The 23,604-nt window shown below is 43.2% G+C and overlaps 1 protein-coding gene and 1 pseudogene across 1 annotated transcript in view; one reads left to right on the top strand and one right to left on the bottom strand.

Moving 5' to 3' along the window:
* KIF11 (kinesin family member 11) overlaps positions 1-18,636 on the bottom strand; it is a 65,210-nt gene extending 46,574 nt beyond the window's left edge. Inside the window, exons 1-6 of the mRNA XM_033224521.1 lie at positions 18,244-18,636; positions 7,462-7,594; positions 7,146-7,243; positions 6,629-6,707; positions 4,599-4,784; positions 4,337-4,461 (exon numbers count right to left, since the gene is read on the bottom strand). Coding sequence (XP_033080412.1) covers positions 4,337-4,461; positions 4,599-4,784; positions 6,629-6,707; positions 7,146-7,243; positions 7,462-7,594; positions 18,244-18,320 — 698 coding nt within the window. The 5' untranslated portion in view covers positions 18,321-18,636. The remainder of the gene's footprint in view (positions 1-4,336; positions 4,462-4,598; positions 4,785-6,628; positions 6,708-7,145; positions 7,244-7,461; positions 7,595-18,243) is intronic.
* LOC117091590 lies at positions 14,755-15,212 on the top strand (annotated as a pseudogene).
* Positions 18,637-23,604: the final 4,968 nt, after the last annotated feature.

Here is a 23,604-nt window from a genome sequence, read left to right as displayed (position 1 = left end):
GGAGGTATCAAGAATATTCCGGAAGATAGGAGATGGATAGAACAGTGATTAGGATTTTGTTTTCTCCTATCTATTGCCTGCAAATGCGGCATCAATAAGACGCTATCTGAAAAAAAACTCTAAAAGACTTAGAATCCTGAGGCACCTCTGAAAGCTGGATGTGGGTGGAGTCGAAACATTTGCCTGGTACGTCAAGAAGAGATGGCTTGCAATCAATCTGCTATTCATAAGAACCATCTGAAGTATGTCATTACCATAAATTCAAATGCTACCAAGCAAGGCATCAGTTCACTCTTCCACCTCCCCATCCATGTCAGCTGTTGTGTACATGCACAAGTACACTTCTCTGTTTTGAGACTGTCATCAGAAATAGGTGACTCCTATCCCCTAACAGCAGAAACAGTAAACAGCCTGATTACTAAAACACTACAAGATAATCACTGCTAGATTATAAAATGTTCAAAAGTCTACCTTATGCTAAATACTGATATTCAGGCCAGGGGTGGTAGCTCATGCCTGTAATCCCAACACTTCGGGAGGCCAAGGTAGGAGGGTCACTTCAACCCAGGAGTTCGAAACCAGCCTGGGCAACATAGTGGGACTGCCATCTCTACAAAAAAATTTCAAAATTAGCTGGGTGTGGTGGTATGCTCCTACAGTTACAGCTACCCTAGAGGCTCAGGTGGGAGGATCACTTTAGCCCAGGAGGTCAAGGCTGCAGTAAGCCATGACTGAGTCACTGCACTCTAGCCTGGGTGACAAAGTGAGACGTTGTCTTGGAAAAAAAAACAAGCAAAAAAACAAACAAAAAAACCCAAATACTCTGCTTTTATCTTGGGGGAAAAAAATTATACAGATGACCAAAGACATTCTATCTGTATCCAATGGCATTTAGTGAACATTATCATGTTTGTTAATATCATTGACAGTTGACAGAGAATCTGGTAAGTTTCAATTTTCTTCTTTGTACTTTCATGTTACTTAAACAAAAAATTAAGTATCATTTTTTTTTTTTTGAGACTTATTGCCCAGGCTAGAGTGCAATGGCTCGATCTCAGCTCACTGCAACTTCTGCCTCCTGGGTTCAAGCAGTTCTCCTGACTCAGCCTACCAGTATCTGGGATTACAGGCACATGCCACCACGCCCAGCTAGTTTTTGTATTTTTAGTAGAGACAGGGTTTCACCACACTGGCCAGGCTGGTCTCGAACTCCGGACCTCCAGTGATCCGCCCACCTTGGCCTCCCAGAGTGCTGGGATTACAGGTGTGAGCCATCGTGCCCAGCCAAGTAGCATTTTTATGAAAATTATTTAAATTATTTAAAATTACAGAGGCCGGGCGCGGTGGCTCAAGCCTGTAATCCCAGCACTTTGGGAGGCCGAGACGGGCGGATCACGAGGTCAGGAGATCGAGACCATCCTGGCGAACACTGTGAAACCCCGTCTCTACTAAAAAAAAAATACAAAAAACTAGCCGGGCGAGGTGGCGGACGTCTGTAGTCCCAGCTACTCGGGAGGCTGAGGCAGGAGAATGGCGTGAACCCGGGAGGCGGAGCTTGCAGTGAGCTGAGATCCGGCCACTGCACTCCAGCCCCGGCGACAGAGCAAGACTCCGTCTCAAAAAAAAATAAATAAATAAAATTACAGAAAAGGAGGAAGATACAAGAAAAAACATAAATGCAAACTATAGATCTGAATTATAATATTCATCTCCACCGGGCGTGGTGCCTCACGCCTGTAATCATTTTGGGAGGCCAAGGTGGGCAGATCACGAGGTCAGGAGATCAAGACCATCCTGGCTAACACAGTAAAACTCCGTCTCTACTAAAAAATACAAAAAATTAGCTGGGCGTGGTGGTGGGCGCCTGTTGTCCCAGCTACTCGGGAGGCTGAGGCAGGAGAATGGCATGAACCCGGGAGGCGGAGCTTGCAGTGAGCGGAGATCGCATCACTTCACTCCAGCCTGGGGGACAGAGAGAGACTTTGTCTCAAAAAATAATAATAATAATACTAGGCCGGGCGCAGTGGCTCAAGCCTGTAATCCCAGCACTTTGGGAGGCCGAGACGGGCGGATCACGAGGTCAGGAGATCGAGACCATCCCGGCTAACATGGTGAAACCCTGTCTCTACTAAAAAATACACAAAAAACTAGCCAGGCGAGGTGGCGGGCGCCTATAGTCCTAGCTACTCGGGAGGCTGAGGCAGGAGAATGGTGTAAACCCGGGAGGCGGAGCTTGCAGTGAGCTGAGATCCAGCCACTGCACTCCAGCCTGGGTGACAGAGCAAGACTGCGTCTCAAAAAATAAATAAATAAATAATAATAATAATATTCATCTCATATTTTTCTACCATTCCTAATCCAGATTAGGCAATTAATATAAATAAGCATTGACGTTAGCTCTAATTTGGGAAAACTGAATTAGCTTCTCCTCTTTGTCACATACATTCATAAAAAGTGACCTTTATACAAGTCTACATATAAGAAAAAAGGAAAAATAGAAATTTTATACTTTAGTGAAATGTACCTAAAGAAATTTTACCTAGTCTTCAGTTCAGTTCTCAAAATTCTACATGAAATTAAGTCATAAATCAACCACAGAATAAAATTTCCATTTTATTGGAAAGCCATTAAGTGAAAATTCAATTAAAATTTTGAAATCACCCAAAATTCCATGATCTTAATCACTTTTATGTTATATTTTTCTTTTTTCTTTAAATGCAAACTTTTTTTAGAGTTGCAACTATAATTGCTAAGGCATTTTATAGAAATTTTCAACTACAAGCCAGCAAAGAAATAAGACTTGAATCCTAACAATAATTTTGTAGCTCAGAGAAACTGATACGCAGATACATTCACTTATTTACCCAAAGTCACATACTGAATTAACTGCGAAACTGAGACTACACACAAATATCTAATTCCCAATCTGCTGCTTTTTCTATCACATTCTGATGTTTCCTTCAAAGACCACACACACACACATATGTTTTAGTAAACTATATTTGTAGAATTTGGAATTTGTCCTGTAGGGGTCTTTACAAGAAAAAAGGAGTTCCTAACTTACGTAAATTTATGACAGGGATTTTATAGTTCAATGAATAGAGAGAGGAAAATAAACAATTTTTAAAAAGGAATTTTTTTGGCCGGGCGTGGTGGCTCAAGCCTGTAATCCCAGCACTCTGGGAGGCCGAGACGGGTGGATCACGAGGTCAGGAGATCGAGACCATCCTGGCTAACACGGTGAAACCCCGTCTCTACTAAAAAATACAAAAAACTAGCCAGGCGAGGTGGCGGGCGCCTGTAGTCCCAGCTACTCATGAGGCTGAGGCAGGAGAATGGCGTGAACCCGGGAGGCAGAGCTTGTAGTGAGCTGAGATCCGGCCACTGCACTACAGCCTGGGCGACAGAGCGAGACTCCGTCTCAAAAAAAAAAAAAAAAAAAAGGAATTTTTATATTTCAGTAAAAGATATTTAGAGAGAAAAAAATCATCCCTTTCACCCCATGAAAGCCAGTGTTAGTGACCATCTGTCTCCCACATTAAAATGAAGCCATTTTAAAAGACCTGACTTCTACATTTTAAAAGACCTGACTTCTTCTAATCCTTATGCAATGCAAGGGTTTTCAAACTATATTTTAACATCACTAGGGGGCTCCACAAAAGTGCCTCCGGGACCCCTTCATAAGGCTAAGGAGGTAAGCCTCAGAGCGTCCCATTCCAAAATCAACTATAGCAGCCACATTTTATCCTGAGCTTCCATATATGATGTCACTAGAATAAAAGGATTCTTCTATTTCAAAAAAGTTTAGGCTGGGTGCAGTGGCTCACACCTGTAATCTCAGCACTTTGGGAGGCCAAGGCAGGTGGTTCACCTAAGGTCAGGAGTTCGAGACCAGCCTGGCCAACATGGTGAAACCACATCTCTACCAAAAATACAAAAATTAGCTAGGCTAGTGGTGGGCACCTGTAATCCCAGCTACTCAGGAGGCTGAGGCAGGAGAATTGCTTGAACCTGGTGGGCAGAGGTTGCAGTGAGTCGAGATTGTGCCACTGCACTCCAGCCTGGGTAACAAGAGCAAAACTTGGTCTCAAAAAAGAAAAAAAAAAAGTTTAATACTTCAGCTATGGTTCAACTTATCTTTGTTCTCCTTTCAACATTCTTCCAATATTGGTTCCTTCCCTATAAATCTCAAGCCAATTACCAACGACCCCTCCTTATAACACAAAATCTAGGTACGTGACTCACATACCCTGACCCACCCCAATTTGATTTTCTCCAAGTTTCTAATTCTTCTTAAAAGAAAATGGGGCTAGGAAAGAGACTATGGCTTTCTTACCTAGAGTATGCATTCATCAAAGTAGCTGCAGTTGTCCTTTTTGCTGCCCCCTTTTCTAAAATTTGATAGACTTCATCCTTGTTGTGTACTGTAATTTCTTCTAAACCTTTAATTATCACTCCTCTCTGACCAAAATACCAAAAGAACATCCATTAGATTGGTTAAAACACACACACACACACACATTTTCTCTCTCTCTCTGACTTCTCAAAGCCTCACACATTAAAATTCAGAGACATTTCATTCTCAAAGACTGAATTACCTTGTTACGGGGATCATCAAACATCTGTAGTCTCTCAGAAACATCAGATGATGGATTAAGAAGATCAAAAAGCTCTTCATTATAGATCTCCAACAGAGACACTTTGACTGAAAATTCAGTACCATTATCAGTAAGTTTCTCAAAAATTTGATGAAGGGTACGTGGAATTATACCAGCCAAGGGATCCTGAAATTATAATAAGGACTAATATAAAGGAAGAATGCCATTTACGGTGGCAGTTAAAATACATGGGCCTCCTTTATAATATATTTAAACATAAGTATGGCAAAGCAGGTTAAAATAAAAAAAAAGAAACAACTAAGCTAATGTTAGAGAAGTCATTTACAACAATCTGTTCAATAGTAGTCTTCACACGCTCCATAAACCTGTCACACTTCTTAGCCATCTTCATGCCTGAGCATTACATAGAAACCAATGGAACCTATCTACTTAAAAAGCCAAGTTCAGCCAGGCGTGATGGCTCACGCCTGTAATCCCAGCACTTTGGGAGGCCAAGGCAGGTGGATCACGAGGTCAGGAGATCAAGACCATCCTGGCCAATATGGTGAAACCCCATCTGTAATAAAAATACAAAAATTTGCCGGGTTTGGTGGCGTGCACCTGTAGTCCCAGCTACTCAGGAGGCTGAGGCAGGAGAATCACTTGAACCCGGGAGGTGGAGGTTGCAGTGAACCGAGATTGAGCCACTGTACTCCAGCCTGGGCGACAGAGCGAGACTCCTTCTCTAAAAAAAAAAAGCCAAGTTCAATAATTCTGCCCAACGAAACTATGCCTTAAGCCTATTCCATATCTCCTACGGTTACAATTCATAACTTTATTATCCATATATGTAAAGTAAGTTAATGACTCAATTATGTAACCACTAGAAAAAAGGTTCTACCCAACTTTCAATAATTTGGAAAATTGGCTGGGCAAGGTAGTGTGTGCCTCTAATCCCAGCTACTCAGGAGGCTGAGGTGGGAGGACTCCTGAAGCCCAAGAGTTCAAGACTGGCCTAGGGAACACAGTAGGACCCCATCAATTTAAAATTTAAAAAAAAATAAGATAAATTTTTTTTTGGAAAACTAACTAGCTTTTTGGTTGTTTTTTGAGACAGAGTCTCATTCTGTTGCCCAGGCTGGAGTGCAGTGGCGCCACCTCAGCTCACTGCAGCGTCTACCTCCTGGGTTCCAGTGAATCTCCTGCCTTAGCCCCTCGGGTAGGTGGGATTACAAGCATGCACCACCACACACAGTTAATTTTTGTATTTTTAGTAGAGATGGGGTTTCACCATGTTGGCCAGGCTGGTCTCGAACTGCTGACCTCAGGTGATCCGCCCACCTTGGCCTCCCAAAGTGCTTGGATTACAGACATGAGCCACTGCACCCGGCCAATTAACTAGTTATTAAACTCATTTAAATTTAAACACATTACTAAATTTAAAACTAAACTTTTTATAAAAAGTTGTAACACTTCAGCTCTAGTTCAACTTGTCTTGTTCTTCTTTCAACTTTCTTCCAGTATTGGTTCTCTCCCATAGTTATTAAACTCACTTAAATTCATGGAAATCTTTGTAAACTGTAGTATATGCTTTCTGCAATATTAAACAATACATTCATCTTAATTTATTGAACACTTAGGATCATCATGAATAAAGTACTATACTTCCCCTGGCCATGCTAACTTTCTGAGACCCATTCCTTCAGGACAAAGACCTCCCTGCCTTCGAGCCTCACTCATATTCCAACTTTTCTACAATATTCTGCTCCAACCATTCTGTCGTAAATAGACCCCTCTTTTATGACATAACTGTTCCATATATATTGGTCCTTCCTCTTCCATTGAGGCTGTTTCTTAAACAGGAGTCATACCATGCACTTTAATTTTACTGTAGTAGTGGTTTATCCTAAGTTCATTTTGACATAGGTATTTTGATCTTCTCTATTTCAAGACAGAGGCCCTCAAACAAGTTTTATACAGTTAAATTTCAGCCACATTAGAGATAAAAGTATATTATAAACAATAAATACCTCTTCCCAGGTATACTCTTCATTAGGTGACCTTTCACCTTCCATTGTAAAAGTTTTTCCAGTGCCAGTTTGGCCATACCTGTAAAGATTAACAAGTGTTAAATCAAAAGGAAACACACCCACATGACTCTTAGTGATAGACTAAAAAACAAAAAACAGGCCAGGCGCAGTGGCTCACGCCTATAATCCCAACACTTTGGGAGGCCAAGGTAGGCAGATCACCTGAGGTCAGGAGTTCGAGACCAGCCTGGCCAACAAGGTGAAACCACATCTCTACTAAAAATACAAAAATTAGCCAGGCGTGGTGGCAGGCGCCTGTAATCCCAGCTACTTGGGAGGCTGAGACAGGAGAATTGCTTGAACCCAGGAGGCAGAGGTTGCAGTGAGCCAAGATTGCGCCATTGCACTCCAGCCAGGGCAACAAGAGTGAAACTCCGTCTCAAAAAGCAAACAACAAACAAAAAAAAACACGCATTTAAGCTTTTTCATAAATCTGAAAAAACACTGTTTTACTTACGCAAAGATAGTGCAATTATAGCCCATAATAACTTCATCCAGAATTGGACAAACAACACTTCGGTAAACATCAATCTGTTTAGTAGATGCTCCAAACACCTATCAAAAAAAAGAATTAAAAAAAAACCTCAAAATTACTCATTTTAATAATTTTGTTTTTCGTATGTTAATTAATTCATAATTCAGCCCACTAGAAGCCATCTGACAATTCAAAGAGACAAGTGAAATTCCTAAGTATACACCATTTTCCAGGTAAAATATGTATATTAAAATTATTTTACATTAGTGGATAATCAATAAATTGCACCATATGTTACCATATCAAAAGTATATGTTTTCCTTGAGCTCTTGTCAGCCAATCCTCCAGTTCGTACACTAACTTCTTTTCGTACAGGATCACATTCTACTATTGAATGGGCGCTAGCTTTCCGCTCTGCCAAATTAAATGGTCTATAAAAAGAAATACACAAAGTCATTCAAGAGCTCTTAGTTCTCAGGTTATCAACGACATTTTCACTAACTACATTTGTCAAGAAAAACGCGAAGTTCTGACCACATTGTTGGTGATGGGGATTAAATCAGGACTAAATGATACGGCTAAAGCAGACAGTAAAATTGTAAGTGTCTCAAGTTTCACAAATATAATTTTGTAAATGTCCAAAGATATGTAAGGCATTACAATTCTGGCAGCTTCTTAGAGTAGATACTAATAGAATTGTTTTGTTTTGACGGTAGAGATTGGGGTCTCACTGTGTTGCACAGGCTGGTCTCAAACTTCTGGGCTCAAGTGATCATCCCACCTCAGCTTCCCAAGGTGCTAGTATTACAGATGTGAGACACTGTGCCAAGCCACTAACAGGTTTTAACTTGTAAAAATGCCAAACTTGTTTTTCAGAATTCCATTTCTCCTATTCTTAAAATCTGATTGGCTGGGCGCGGTGGCTCACGGCTGTAATCCCAGCACTTTGGGAGGCCGAGACGGGCGGATCACGAGGTCAGGAGGTCGAGACTATCCTGGCTAACACGGTGAAACCCCGTCTCAACTAATAAGTACAAAAAACTAGCCGGGCGAGGTGGCGGGCTCCTGTAGTCCCAGCTACTCGGAAGGCTGAGGCAGGAGAATGGCGTAAACCTCGGAGGCGGAGCTTGCAGTGAGCTGTGATCCGGCCACTGCACTCCAGCCTGGGCGACAGAGCGAGACTCCGTCTCAAAAAAAAAAAAAAAAAAAAAGCAAGAAAGATCTCACATCAACACCCTAACTTTACAACTTAAGGAACTGGAAACAGAAGAACTAACTAAATACAAAGGCAGCAGAAGGAAAGAAATAATCAAGACTAGAGCAGAGATAAAAAAGAGAAGAGAAAAACCAATGAAATCAAAAGCTCGTTCTTCAAGAGGATAAAATTGACAAGCTTCTAGCTAAATGGACAAAAAATATAAGAGAGAAGACACATGGAGGTATAACCGGTAAAGAGATGGACTCACTCACCAAAAATCTCCTGACAAAGAAAAGCCCTAGGCCGGGCGCGGTGGCTCAAGCCTGTAATCCCAGCACTTTGGGAGGCCGAGACGGGCAGATCACGAGGTCAGGAGATCGAGACCATCCTGGCTAACACTGTGAAACCCCGTCTCTACTAAAAAATACAAAAAACTAGCCGGGTGAGGTGGCGGGCGCCTGTAGTCCCAGCTACTCGGGAGGCTGAGGCAGGAGAATGGCATGAACCCGGGAGGCGGAGCTTGCAGTGAGCTGAGATCCGGCCACTGCACTCCAGCCCCCCGCGACAGAGTGAGACTCTGTCTCAAAAAAAAAAAAAAAAGAAAGAAAGAAAGAAAGAAAAGCCCTAGATCTCAGTTTCATAGGTGAATTCTACAAAACATTTCAAGATCTAATACCAGTTCTTCTCAATCTTTTCCTAGAAAAAATCTGGTAAAGGAGAAAACACTTCCCAACTCATTTTGTGAGGCCAGCATTATTCTGATACCAAAGTCAGACAAAGGCAACTATAAGAAAACTATAGATCACTATCCCTTATGAACACTGATTAAAAAATCCTCAACAAAATACCAACACATTGAACTGAGCAGCACAAGGATTATACACCATGACCAAGTGGGATTTATTCCTGGAATACAGGGATGGTTCAACATGTAAAAATTGATCAATGTAATATACCACATTAATAGAATGAAGGAAACCACAGGATCATGGCAATCGATGCAGGAAAAACATTTGACAAAATTCAAAACCCATTAGTCATAAAAACGCTCAACAAACTAGGAATAGAGTGAAACTACCTCAACAAAATAAAAGCAACGTATGAAAAACCCACACCAAACATAATGATGGTCTAAGACTGAAGAATGTTCCTCTAAAAACAAGAACAAGGCCAGCACTGTGGCTCACACCTGTAATCACAGCACTGTGGGAAGCTGAGAAGATCACTTGAAGCCAGGAGTTCAAGATCAGCATGGGAAACATAGCGAGACCACATCTCTAAAAAAAAAAATTCTTTTTTTTAATTAGCTGGGTGTAGTAGTGTGTCCATAGTCCCAGCTACTCAGGAAATTGAGGCAGGAGGATCTCAAACAAACTAATAAAAGAACAGGAGCAAGACAAGGATGTCCAATGCCCATTTTCACTACTTCCATTCGACATAATACTGGAAGTTCTAGCTAGAGCAATCAGGCAAGAAAGAAAAATAAGGGCCAGGCATGGTGGCTTATGCCTGTAATCCCAGCATTTTGGGAGGCTGAGGCAGGCGGATCACGAGGTCAGGAGATCGAGACCAGCCTGGCTAAAATGAGAAACCCCGTCTCTACTAAAAATACAAAAAAATAATTAGCCAGGTGTGGTGGTACATACCTGTATCACCAGCTACTCAGGAGGCTGAGGCAGGAGAATCGCTTGAACCCAGGAGGCGGAGGCTGCAGTGAGCAGAGATCACGCCACTGCACTCCAGCCTGGGCAACAGAGTGAGACTCCATCTCAAAAAAAAAGAAAAAAAGAAAAAGAAAAGGTATCTCCAAATTGAAAAGGAAAAGGTTGACAGCCGAGAGCACGCCTGTAATCCTAAAACTTTGGGAGGCCAAGGCGGATGGATCACGAGGTCAGGAGTTCAAGACCAGCCTGGTCAAGAAGATGAACTCCCATCTCTACTAAAAATACAAAAATTAGCTGGGCGTGGTGGCATGTGCATGTAATCCTAGCTACTTGGGAGGCTGAGGCAGAGAACTGCTTGAACCCAGGAGGCAGAGGTTGCAGGGAGCCAAGATGGCACCACTGCACTCCAGCCTGAGCAACAGAGCAAGACTCCATCTCAAAAAAAAAAAAAAAAAAAAAAAAAAGGAAAGGAAAAAGTAAAATTATCTGTCTGCAGATTATATGATCTTTTATATAGAAAACCTAGCCGGGTGTGGTGGCTCAGGCCTATAATCCCAGTACTTCGGGAACCCAAGGGGACTTGAGGTCAGGAGTTTGAGACCAGCCTTGCCAACATGGTGAAACCCTGTCTCTAAAAAAACTACAAAAACTTAGCTAGGCATGGGTGCATGCCTGCAGTCCCAACTACTTGGGAGGCTGAGGCAGGAGAATTGCTTGAACCCAGGAGGCAGAGGTTGCAATGAGCCAAGATCGTGCCACTGCACTCCAGCCTGGGCAGCAGAGCAAGACTCCATCTCGAAAGAAAAAAAAAAAGTAAAGAAAGAAAACTCTAAAATTCAGCGGGGCACAAGGAGCTAGAGCATCAAGAAGAATAGCTAGTGGATGCTGGGCTTAATTAATAGCTAGGTGATGGGTTGATCTGTGCAGCAAACTACCATGGCACAGGTTTACCTATGTAACAAACCTGCACATCCTGCACATGTACCCCAGAACTTAAAAGTTGACTAAAACAATAATAAAAATAAGGCCGAGTGCAGTGGTTCACGCCTGTAATCCTCACACTTTGGGAGGCTGAAGCGGGCGGATCACGAGGTCAGGAGTTGAAGACCAGCCTGGCCAACATGATGAAACCCCATCTCTACTAAAAATACAAAAAGTAGCTGGGCGTGGTGGTGGGCGCCTACCTACTATCCCAGCTACTCCAGAGGTTGAGGCAGAGAACTGCTTGAACGCGGGAGGCTGAGGTTGCAGTGAGCCGAGATCACGCCACTGCACTCCAGCCTGGGCGATAGAGCGAGATTTCGTCTCAAAAAATAATAGTAATAATAAACAGAAGTCCAATAGTTAATTTAAAAAAAAAAAAAAAAAAAAGCCAGGCACGGTGGCTCACGCCTGTAATCCCAGAACTTTGGGAAGCCGAGGCAGGTAGATCATGGGGTCAAGAGATCGAGACCATCCTGGTCAACATGGTGGAACCCTGTCTCTACTAAAAATACAAAAATTAGCTGAGCGTCGTAGCGTGCGCCTGTAGTCCCAGCTACTTGGGAGGCTGAGGCAGGAGAATCGCTTGAATTCGGGAGATGGAGGTTGCAGTAAGCCGAGATCACACCACTGTACTCCAGCCTGGCAACAGAGCGAGACTCCATCTCAAAAAAAAAAGAAAGAAAAGAAAAAAGAAAACCCTAAAATTACACACACATGCACAAAAACTGTTAGAACTAATAAGTGAATTCAGCAAAGTAGCTGGATACAAAGTCAACATGCAAGATCCAGCAACATTTCTTTCTTTTTTTTTTGAGACAGAGTCTCACTCTGTTGCCCAGACTGGAGTACAGTGACAGGATCTTGGCTCACCACAACCTCCACCTTCCAGGTTCAAGCGATTCTCCTGCCTCAGCCTCCCAAGTAGCTGGGACTACAGGCGTGCACCACAATGCCTGGCTAATTTTTACATTTTTAGTAGAGAAAGGGTTTCACTATGTTGGCCAGGCTGATCTTCAACTCCTGATCTCATGATCCGCCCACCTTGGCCTCCCAAAGTGCTGGGATTACAGGTGAGAGCCACCACACCCAGCCTCCAGTTACATTTTTATACACTAAGAATGAACAATCTAAAAAGGAAATTACAAAAACAGGTCAATTTAAAATAGCATCAAAAAGAATAAAATATTAATAATTAATTTAACCAAGCAGGTAGAAGACTTATAAAATGAAAACTATAAAACACTGCTGAGACCAGCCAGGTGCAGTGGCTCACACCCCCAGCACTTTGCGAGGCCAAGGCGGATGGTTCACCTGAGGTCAAGAGTTCGTGACTAGCCTGACCAACATGGTGAAACCTCGTCTCTAGTAAAAATACAAAAATTAGCTGGGTGTGGTGGCGCATACCTGTAATCCCAGCTACTCAGGAGGCTGAGGCAGGAGAATCACTTTAACTAGGAAGGTGGAGGTTGCAATGAGTCGAGATTGCACCACTGCACTCCAGCCTGGGCAACAAGAGCGAAACTCCGTCTCAAAAAAAAAAAAAACTGCTGACAGAAATTAAGGGGCATAAATAAATGGAAACACATCCCTTGTTCATGAACTGAAAGACTTAATATTGTTTTTTTTTTTTTTTTTTTGAGGCGGAGTCTCGCTCTGTCGCCCGGACTGGAGTGCAGTGGCCGGATCTCAGCTCACTGCAAGCTCCGTCTCCCAGGTTTACGCCATTCTCCTGCCTCAGCCTCCTGAGTAGCTGGGACTACAGGCGCCCGCCACCTCGCCCGGCTAGTTTTTGTATTTTTAGTAGAGACGGGGTTTCACCGTGTTAGCCAGGATGGTCTCGATCTCCTGACCTCGTGATCCGCCCGTCTCGGCCTCCCAAAGTGCTGGGATTACAGGCTTGAGCCACCGCGCCCGGCCAAGACTTAATATTGTTAAGATACTACCCAAAGTGATCTACAGATTCAATGTAATCCCTATTAAAATCCCAATGATGTGTTTTACAAAAATAGAATAATCCATCCTCAAATTCATATGGAATCCCAAGGGAGTCCAGATAGCCAAAACAATCTTGAAAAAGAACAAAGCTGGAGGACTCACACTTACTGATTTCAAAACTTACTACAAAGCTGCAATAATCAAAACCATGTGGTACTGACATAAAGACAGACTTATAGACCAATGGAACAGAATAGCACTTACAGATAAGCCCTCTTATATAAGGGCAAATGATTTTTAATAAGGTTGTCAAGACCATTCAATCAGAAAAAGACAATCTTTTCATCAAATGGTGCTGGGAAACTAAATATCCATATGCAAAAGAATGCGGTTGGACCCTTATCTAACACAATATACAAAAATTAACTCAAAATGGATCAAAAATGTATGTAAGACCTAAAGCTATATAAAACTCTTAGAAGAAAACATATGGCAGAAGCTTCACAACAATGGATTTGGCACTGATTTCTTGGATATAACACCAAAGATACAGGGAACAAAAACAAAAAGACAAACTGGACTTCATAAAAATTTTAAATGTTTGTGTATCAAAAGACAGTATCCCCATGATCCCAGCTACCTGGAAGGCTGAGGTAGGAGGACTAGTTGAGCCCAGGAGTTCACAACCAGTCTGGGCAATAAAGCAAGATACTGTATTTAAAGGGAGAATTAAAAAAAAAAAAAAAAGCCCAGACACAGTGGCTGACACCTGTAATCCCAGCACTTTGGGAGGCCAGGGTGGGCAGATCACCTAAGATCAGGAGTTCGAGACCAGCCTGACCAACATGGTGAAACCCCATCTCTACTAAAAATACAAAATTAGCCAGGCGTGGTGGCGCATGCCTGTAATCCCAGCTACTCGGGAGGCTGAGGCAGGAGAATTGCTTGAACCCAGGAGGCGGAGGTTGCAGTGAGCCAAGATCGCACCAATGCACTCCAGCCTAGGCAACAAGAGCAAAACTCCATCTCAAAAAAACAAAAACAAACAAATAAAAAAAAAACCCAAGCGGAAGAAAAAAAAAAGTTTTCTCTTCCTTTTCTCCATCACAGTGCAGGATCAAAGTAAAAAAAGAGAACTCTGGCCAGGCAAAGTGGCTCACACTCATAATCCCATCACTTTGGGAGGCCAAAATGGGTGGATCACCTAAGATCAGGAGTTCGAGACCAGCCTGACCAACATGGTGAAACCCCATCTCTACTAAAAATACAAAATTAGCCAGGCGTGGTGGCGCATGCCTGTAATCCCAGCTACTCGGGAGGCTGAGGCAGGAGAATTGCTTGAACCCAGGAGGCGGAGGTTGCAGTGAGCCAAGATCGCACCAATGCACTCCAGCCTAGGCAACAAGAGCAAAACTCCATCTCAAAAAAACAAAAACAAACAAATAAAAAAAAAACCCAAGCGGAAGAAAAAAAAAAGTTTTCTCTTCCTTTTCTCCATCACAGTGCAGGATCAAAGTAAAAAAAGAGAACTCTGGCCAGGCAAAGTGGCTCACACTCATAATCCCATCACTTTGGGAGGCCAAAATGGGTGGATCACTTGAGGCCAGGAGTTCAAGACCAGCTTGGCCAACAAGGTGAAACCCCATCTCTACTAAAAATACAAAAAATTAGCCAGGCGTGGTGCACACCTGTAATCTCAGCTACTTGGGAGGCTGAAGAATAAGAATTGCTTGAACCTGGCAGGCAGAGGTTACAGTGAGCCGAGACTGTGCCACTGCACTCCAGCCTGGGTGACAGAGCGCTTTTCTGTCTCAACATCTGTATGGAGGAGACTGGAGATGACTGACCCCGGCAGCCAAGGTGTTGAAGCAGCTCATAAGCCAGATCCCTGTGTTCTCCAAAGCCAAATACATTGTCAGATCCTTTGGCATCAGGAGAAATGAAAAGATTGCCACCTACTGCGCAAAGGGCCAAAGCAGAAGAAACCCTGGAGAAAGGTCTAAAGATGCAGGAGTGTGAATCAAGAAAGAACAACTTCTCGGATACTGGAAACTGGTTTGGAGACGCAGGAACACATAGATTTGAGTATCAAATGTGACCCATGCATTGGTATCAAAAGCCTGGACTTCTATATGGTGCAGGGTAGGCCTGGTTTCAGCACTGCAGACACATAGCACAGAACGGGCTGCACTGGGGCCAAACAGAATCAGCAAAGAGGCCATGCGCTGGTTCCAAAAAGAAAAAGAAAGGAAAAGACCACAGTATTAATGAGTAAAAAGGCAACCCACAGTAACGGAGAAAAATTTTTTGCAGATCATATATCTGAAAATACCCAAAATATATAGAAAACTCCTAAAACTCAACAACAAAAAAGCAAACCAATTTAAAAATGGGCAAAGGACGTAAACAGACATTTCTCCAAAGATATACAAAATGGCCAGTAAACACATGAAAAGATGCTCGACATCATTACAAATCAAAACTACAATGAGATACCACCTCACACCTAATGGGATGGCTACTTGAAAAAAAAAAGAACAAAAAATAAATGTTGGTGAGGATGTGGAGAAATGGGAACCCTTATGCACTGTTGGTGGGAATGTAAATGGTCCAGCCACTGTGGAAAACAGTTTGTCAGTTCCTCAAAAAATTTAAAATAGAATGATCATATGATCCAGCAATTACAATTCCGGGTAAATACCCAAAAGAATTGAAAACCCATATTCATAGCAACTTTATTCATAATAGCTAAAATTAAGAAGTAACTCAAGTGTCCACTGACATATGAAGGTACAAGCAAAATGTGACACATACATATAATAAATACTATTCAGCCTTAAAAATGAAGAAACTCCTGATGTTTGCTACAACATGATCCAACCTGGAGGACATTATGCTAAGTGGAATAAGCAAGTCACAAAAGGATAAATACTGTATTATGACTCCATTTTATGAAGTATTTAGAGTAGTCAAAATCATAGACAGTAGAATGGTAGGTGTCAGGGGTTGATGGGAGAGGGAAATGGGGAGTTATTATTTAATGTGTATAGAGTTTCAGTTTTTCATGATGAAAAGAGTTATGGAGATGAATGGTAGTAATGGTTGCAGAATGTTATGTATTTAATATCACTGAACTGTACACTTAAAAGTGGTTAAGATGTTAAATTTTATATATGTGTATTTGAAAATGACTTTAAATTGGGAAAAAAATAGGGGAGAGAATAGCAGGGGCATAAGAAAGATAGCTAGTAGTGCATTATGTAGGGATCTGTAAACTTTAACCTGTGGGTCAAACCTGGCCCTTGCCCTGCCAGATGTAAGAATGATTTTTACAGTTTTAAAGTGTTCTTTAAAAAAAAAAGATCAGAAAATAATGTGACAGAAACCACATGTGGAGGGGTGCAGTAGCTCACGCCTATAATCCCAGCACTTTAGGAGGCTGAGGCAGGTGGATTCCCTGAGGTCAGGAGTTGGAGACCAGCCTGGCCAACATGGTGAAACCCCATCTCTACTAAAAATACAAAAATTAGCAAGGAATGGCGGTGTGTGCCTATAATCCCAGCTACCTGAGAGGCTGAAGTGGGAAAACCGCTTGAATCTGGGAGTGGAGGTTGCAGTGAGCAGAGATTGCACCACTGCACTACCGCCTGAGCGAGAGAGCAAGGCCATGTCTCAAAAAAAAATAACAAACCACATGTGACCTGCAAAGTCTAAAGTATTTAAATAAAATAAATATTTATTTCTCTGGGCCCTTTACAGAAAAGGCTTACCAACCCCTGAGGACCGTGCAGCTCATAAGTTGCCTATTTACTAAAGCTTAATAACAGACTTGCACCAGGAAGGCTATTTGAAAGAAAAAGACTAATATGGAAAAAAAAAATCTCTTTACACAAAAATTATTGTAAATATTAGACACAAGCAAACAACAACCATTATATTCATTGGTGATAAAGTAAATCTCCTCTAAGGCAAGGCTTGAAATGTATGTGGATCATAAACATCAAGTTCAAGATAATGGTTAACTGTGGCTGGAGGAAAAAGGATAGAGAGGGAAAAGGGGGGGCTCCAGCAATGATTGTTTTGTTTCTTAATCTGGGTGATGAATATACAAATGTTTATTACATTGTTCTTAATAACTTTTGTAAGTCTGAAGTATTTTGTAATTAACATTAAAAAAAGAAGTCAAATAAAGGCATAAGGAAAAGGTAATATTGCCTGGTTTTATTAAACAACCAAAATAATTTTAAAATTTGCACTTGTTATATGCACTGTATTTTTAAATAAAAATTTTCAAAACCACTACTAACAGAAGCCCCAGAGTGCAACAACTGGTAAATGTCACTGTCTAGATTTAAGATTGCCACCAAATTTCCTCTCTGGCACCTCGTTTAGAAACCTAGTCATCATCTTTGATATCTACAATTCAAGTTACCAGGGCTGAGTAAACAATAGCCTAGGAAAGTTTGTTGAAACAGGTTCTTCCAAAAAAATAGCCTTTTAATTTTAGAATACTTTGGGGTTTACAGAAAAGTTGCAACAGCAACTGTTAACAGCCACAAAAACAGACACACAAAACACACAAACTCAGTAAACTGTGGAGAGCCTCTAAAAAGTTGAATACATCAATTCTAACTAAACAGCAGTTTCTAGCTCATTTTAAAATTGGGAAGTTATTTGGAAACGAGTCAGGGGAGGGCCGAACACCCCTCCACATCCTCTTATCTCGAAATATCCATTTAATTTGGTCTGTGAACAAACAGGCAGATGAAAGGGAAAACTGTAGCACAATCAGAAATTTACACTAGCTTAGCTTGTCTTGATCTTTTAAAAAACATAAACTAACTTTATAACTTAATTTTTAATGTTTAAAGACAGATGTTTACTTGTTTAGTAGGGATGCAGAAAATATTGCATCTAGAATAAAGACAACAGTGATTGATTGCTTTTTAGAGGCGATAATACCAACGCTAAACCATCTGCAAAACAGGTATTCAGTCTTACTTCCAGACTGACAAACTACATGAAGTAGCATATATAAGTGACACCTAAGTCCTTATTGACTATAGTTTAAAAATAACGCACTTTTCAGTATGGAACAGTGATCAAAGCAAACATGCTATTTTCTGCTAAAAATCAGACACACACAGCAACCGGATGTCATTTTTATTGAACAGAACGCGGAAAACCAAGAAACTGGGACCCTCAGGAAATGCAAATAAAATCCCTCTCCCTGGACGGCGCACTAGTGGACCCAGCAGCGAAGCCCCGGCGCTCGGAATCCTGTCAGCCCTCTCCCTACCTGCATCTCACCACCACCTGGATGTTCTTCCCCTTCTCCTCTTTCTTCTTCGCAGACGAATTTGGCTGCGACGCCATGACTGTCCCCGCCAAAAAATCAAGGCCTGGCCGCGGACTTGGGCGCTGTGAGGCGCGGAGGGGCTTGGCGGCCGACGGGGGCCGGAGTCTCCCTGGTCCCTCCCGGGCGCTGGCGTGGCCTGGAGGACCGATGCACGCAGCTCGGCGTCCCCTCTCTCTACCCAGTACTCTGGCCGTGGCGTTTATCCCGCGCCAGCCGGAGCCGTCGAATCACCAATCTCGTCTCCACCCCAAGCCCCAGAAACCGAGCAACGACTCGGCGCCTCAATTTGAAAAAGGGGCCGAGTAGCCGGACCAATGACTGCGCTGGCGCGCAAAGCACCATGGGATGCAGTGTCCTCACCGGAGCCCCGCCCTCGGAGCGTGGTCTGCGGGAACGTAAAGTGCTGGGCTGTCCCCTTGCTCCGGAACTTCGTAGTCCAGAGCTGAGACTTTGGAACTGAGCGTGGAACTTTTAGCGTAGCGTGGCTCAACTTACATAACGTTCCTAGCCCCAAATTCCCTCATCTGCAGAGAGGAAATAATAGTAACCATCTCAGAGGGTTAGGGTGAGAATTAATGAGCTCGTGGAAATAGATCGGAATATATAGTAAGCACTCGCCATGATTATAATTATTAGTGAATTGTAAGAGAGGGCAATAGAAGCACAGAAGAGAGGTCCAAAGCGAGCCGCCATCCCGGAGGCAGAGACCAGGATAGTCTTTTTTTTTTTTTTTTTTTTGAGACGGGGTCTCGCTCTTGTCACCCGGGCTGGATCTCGGCTCATTGCGCCTCCCGGTTCAAGCGATTCTCCTGCTTCAGCCCCCGAGTTGCTGGGATTATAGGTATGTTCCACCACGCCCGGCTAATATTTGTATTTTCAGTAGAGATGTGGTTTCACCGTATTAGCTAGGCTGGTCTCGAACTCCCGACCTCAGAGGATCCGCCCGCCTTGGCCTCCCAAAGTGCTAGGATTACAGGCGTGAGCCACCGCGCCCGGCCCAGAATAGTCTTGAAGAATAATGTCGGGGCCCGGTGGCTCACGCCTGTAATCCCAACACTTTAACGGGCCGAGGTAGGAGGATAGCTTGAGGCCAGGAGTTTGAGACCAGCCTGGGCGACACAGGGAGACCCCCTTTGCCCCCGCTCCCCGATGCGTCTCAACAATAAATAGGGGGAAAAAATAGCCTGGTGTGGTGGTGCGTGCCTGTTGGTCCCAGCTACTCAGGAGGCTGAGGCAGAAGGATCGCTGAACAGGGGAGATCGAGTCTGCAGTGAGGCGGGATTATGCCGCTGGATTACTACAGCCTAGGCGACAGAGCAATGCCCTTTTTCAAAAATAAGTAAATAATAATAATAATTAGGAAGTGTTAAGAGATAAGGCTACTACAGGTTCCAAATCGTGATAAATGGACACTGGATGCCATTTGGAGGACTCTGAATTTATCCTTTGGTCATCATCTCTAAGCGACTCCAGGCAAGAAAGCAGGGTCCGCCTTGATTTTAGAACGACTGCACTGACCGACTGACGCAGGCCGCCGGCGCGCCACGCTCCCGGTTTCCGCGCGTCGCAGCGGGCGGTCGCATCTCAAGGAAGCTGCGCAAACGTCCGCCGCCCCGGCCTACGAATCCCAGCATGCAGCGCTCGCTGGGGCCTGCGCGCCCTCAGTCACCTCTGGCCTGCTGCAGGCGAAATTTTCGGCGTCTTGGCAGTGCCTGGCGTGACTTGACCGCTGTAGGTGTGGGACGCCGCATCAGGAAATACTGTAACAGGAGCCTATTGTTATGAATAACGTTTAAAATCTTAAGGAAATTGAACACTTGAACAAAGGATTTTTAGCAAAGCAATTTTATTTTTGCGCAGAGGGGTGCTTTTTTGGCCAGTCGCCACGAGAGCACACCTGAACAAAGGGGCAGGAGAGTCTTTATTTTTGACCCAAGTCCTGCCCCTGTATATTTTTCCCATTGGCTGGGGTCGGGTCGTATAATCTAAACTAATCCCGTTTGGCTAAACATTTGATTTTGTTTAGATAAGGTGGGCGAAGAGGAAAGGGGAAGGGGTGTCTAATGAGCTAGAAAGTTAGTCCTCTTTTCAAATGAGGAAAGGAATGTGAGCTGGTATTGATAACGCCTGGTATTGTGGTGTGCCTGGGCATTTAACAAAGGCAAAATGGAACAAAAGGGGAAAAGGGGGAGGGTACTATGAATTAAAGAATAAAATATTCATCGAGTTATTTGAAGAGAAACATCATATCCCACATTATGTTGTAGTCGGTTCCTGGAACTGCGCTTCTGGCCCACACAACCCATGAGAACCTAAATGTCTTGTTAGTCTATTAAGTAACACCCCGGTGTAGTGGAAAGCTCTGATGTCCTTTTTATGTTCCTCCACTTGCTAATCCCCTACATGCGTCCCACCCCTGCAGCCCCCCGCCCCAAGGAAATATCTGCATCTATAGCACCTTCTGCTCGTCATCTCTATTTTGAGTCTATTGATATCTCCTCTTAGGTGGCTCTCTGGCATTTCAAACTGGGATCTATGCCCAGCGGAACTCTATCTTATCTCCACCTTAATCTTTCTCATCTGGATACTGGAGCTAACCAGAACCTTTGATTCCTCCATGTGTAGTGGAGTCCTGTTGATTTTATCTCCCCTGCGATGGATCACCCCGTAGTCCAAGGCTCTTTTTTTTTTTTTTTTTTTTTTTGTCCAAGGCTCTTATCTTTTCCCTGAACAACTGTCATCTACCTCCTTAACAAGATTCTCTTCTGCCCTTTTCTCCTCCCCTCGAACCCTCCATTACGTTTACTCAGCAAGGGAAGTGTCTTTTAAGAAATAAGAAAATAAGACCATGCTCTTCATCTGCTTTTTAATCTTACACTACCTTCTCATTTGTATTTGGAATGAAATCCAAACTCATTACCATGCCCTGTAGGGTCCTCATGATCTGGCCCTTGTCCATACAATCAACTAAAGGCACTTTCCAAAAATCTCATTACCATGCTTCAGAGCTCCTAGCTTTTTCCCGTGGCCAGGTCCTTGTACCTGAGGTACCCTCTGCCCTAAACTGTGTTTGGCTCTTTGCATGGCTTACCCATTCTCATTCTTCAGCTCTCAGTTGAACTTTCTCTTTTAAAAACATCTATCCTGACCACCCTATCTGAAGCACATTGTTCATAATTTTCTCTTTTTTTTTTTTTGAGATGGAGTCTCACTCTGTCCCTCATGTTGAAGTGCAGTGGCAGGATCTTGGCTCACTGCAACCTCTGCCTCCTGGATTCAAGCAATTCTTGAGCCTCAGCCTCCTGAACAGGTGGGATTACAGGCGCCCCACCATGCCCGGCTAATTTTTTAAATATTTTTAGTAGAGACTGGGTTTCACCATGTTGGCCAGGCTAGTCTCGAACTCCTGACCTCAAGTAATCTACCCTCCTCGGCCTCCCAAAGTGCTGGGATTACAGATGTGAGCCACTGCACCTGGCCTTCCTCTTATAACTTTCTATCTCAGAACCCTGCCTATTTTCTTCATAACACTACAGTCAATATATTGTGTGTATTGACAATATATTACATTGTCAAAATATTGTGTGTCTCCCTGGATAGAGTGTAAGTTTCATTAGGGACCCTGTCTTTTTGTTCAGTATTATTTTCCAGTGTCTTGAACAAAGCCTTACACCAAAGTAAGGCTTTACTCAATAAATATATATTGAGTACCTGAAGGAAATTACTTAACCTCTATCAGCCTTGGTTTCCTCATCTGTAAAATGGAGACAATAATAATTACTATTATTGTGAGGATTAAAATAACATACACAAAGTGCCTGGGATATAATAGGAAAAAAAAAAATCTTAATTTCTCCCTTTTGGCTGGGCACGGTGGCTCATGCCTTTAATCCCAGCACTCTGGGAGGCCGAGGTGGGCAGATCATGAGGTCAGGAATTCAAGACCATCTTGGCCAATAAATATGGTAAAACCCTGTCTCTACTAAAAATACAAAAAACATTAGCTGGGCGTGGTGGTGGGCACCTGTAGTCCTAGCTCCTCGGGAGGCTGAGGCAGAAGAATCGCTTCAACCCAGGAGGCAGAGGTTGCAGTGAGCTGAGATGGCACCACTGAACTCCAGCCTGGGTGACAGAGCTAGACTCTGTCTCAAAAAAAAAAAAAAAAAAAATCCCCTTTTCTTTCATTTTGTTTTGGTTTTTCTGAGTCAGGATCTTGCTCTATCACCAGGGCTGAAGTACAATACACCATCACGGCTCACTGAAGCCTGGACCTCCTGGGCTCAAGGGATCCTCCTATCTCAGCCTCCTGAGTAGCTGGGACTATAGGCACAAGCCACTAGATCTGGCTAATTTTTTTTTCCTTTGGTAGATATGGGGGTCTCCCTATGTTGCCCAGGCTGGTCTTGAACTCCTGGTCTCAAGTAATCCTCCCACCTCAGCCTCCCAAAATGCTGGGATTATAGGCATGAGCTACCCTGGGCCATCTTTCCTTTCTCTTTAGTAAATATTCAAACAATATATACATTAATAGTCACATGGGTTGATGCAAGAAATTCAAGAGTCTCCATTTGATAATAGATACAGCTACTATTTATCTAGGGTTTACTGTGAGTCAGATTCCATGCCAAAGGCTTTGTGTGCATCATCTCATTTAATCTTCAGAACAACGTTCTGAAGCAGGAACTATTACTTTCCACTGTTTTATCAGTAAACTAGCCAAATAAGTTTGTCTGTAGTCATACAGCATATGACTATACTTACACTTTAATCATAGTGTAAGGTTAACTACTGGGGAAGGAACTTAGAATTCTTTCCCATTCCAACTGCCAGGTTCTTAACTACTGTCTTTCCCCCTGAATTTTTTTCATTTGCTAAGTGTGCATGTCTTCTTTTTTTTTTTTTTTGAGACGGAGCCCCACTCTGTCGCCAGGCTGGAGTGCAGTGGCGCAATCTTGGCTCACTGCACCCTCTGCCTCCCTGGTTCAAGCAATTCTCATGCGTCAGCCTCCGAGCAGCTGGGATTACAGGTGCATGCCACCACACCCAGCTAATTTTTGTATTTTTAGTAGAGACGAGGTTTTGCTATGTTGACCAGGATGGACTCGAACTCCTGACCTCATGATCTGCCTGCCTCGGCCTCCCAAAGTGCTGAGATTACAGGCATGAGCCACCATGCCTGGCCGTATTAACTTTTATCATACTGTTTTTGAAGTGCTTACTGTGGGCCTGGCAATGAATATACAGAGTGAATTATTGTACTTGCCCTCAGGGCTACGTCAAATAGAGATAGCCAGCTACTTG

Source organism: Trachypithecus francoisi, unplaced genomic scaffold (genome assembly GCF_009764315.1).
Source record: "Trachypithecus francoisi isolate TF-2019V2 unplaced genomic scaffold, Tfra_2.0 Contig01436, whole genome shotgun sequence".
Taxonomy (NCBI): Eukaryota; Metazoa; Chordata; class Mammalia; order Primates; family Cercopithecidae; genus Trachypithecus; species Trachypithecus francoisi.
The sequence above is the reverse complement of the archived record's forward strand: the minus strand, read 5'-3'. Positions and strand labels throughout refer to the sequence as shown.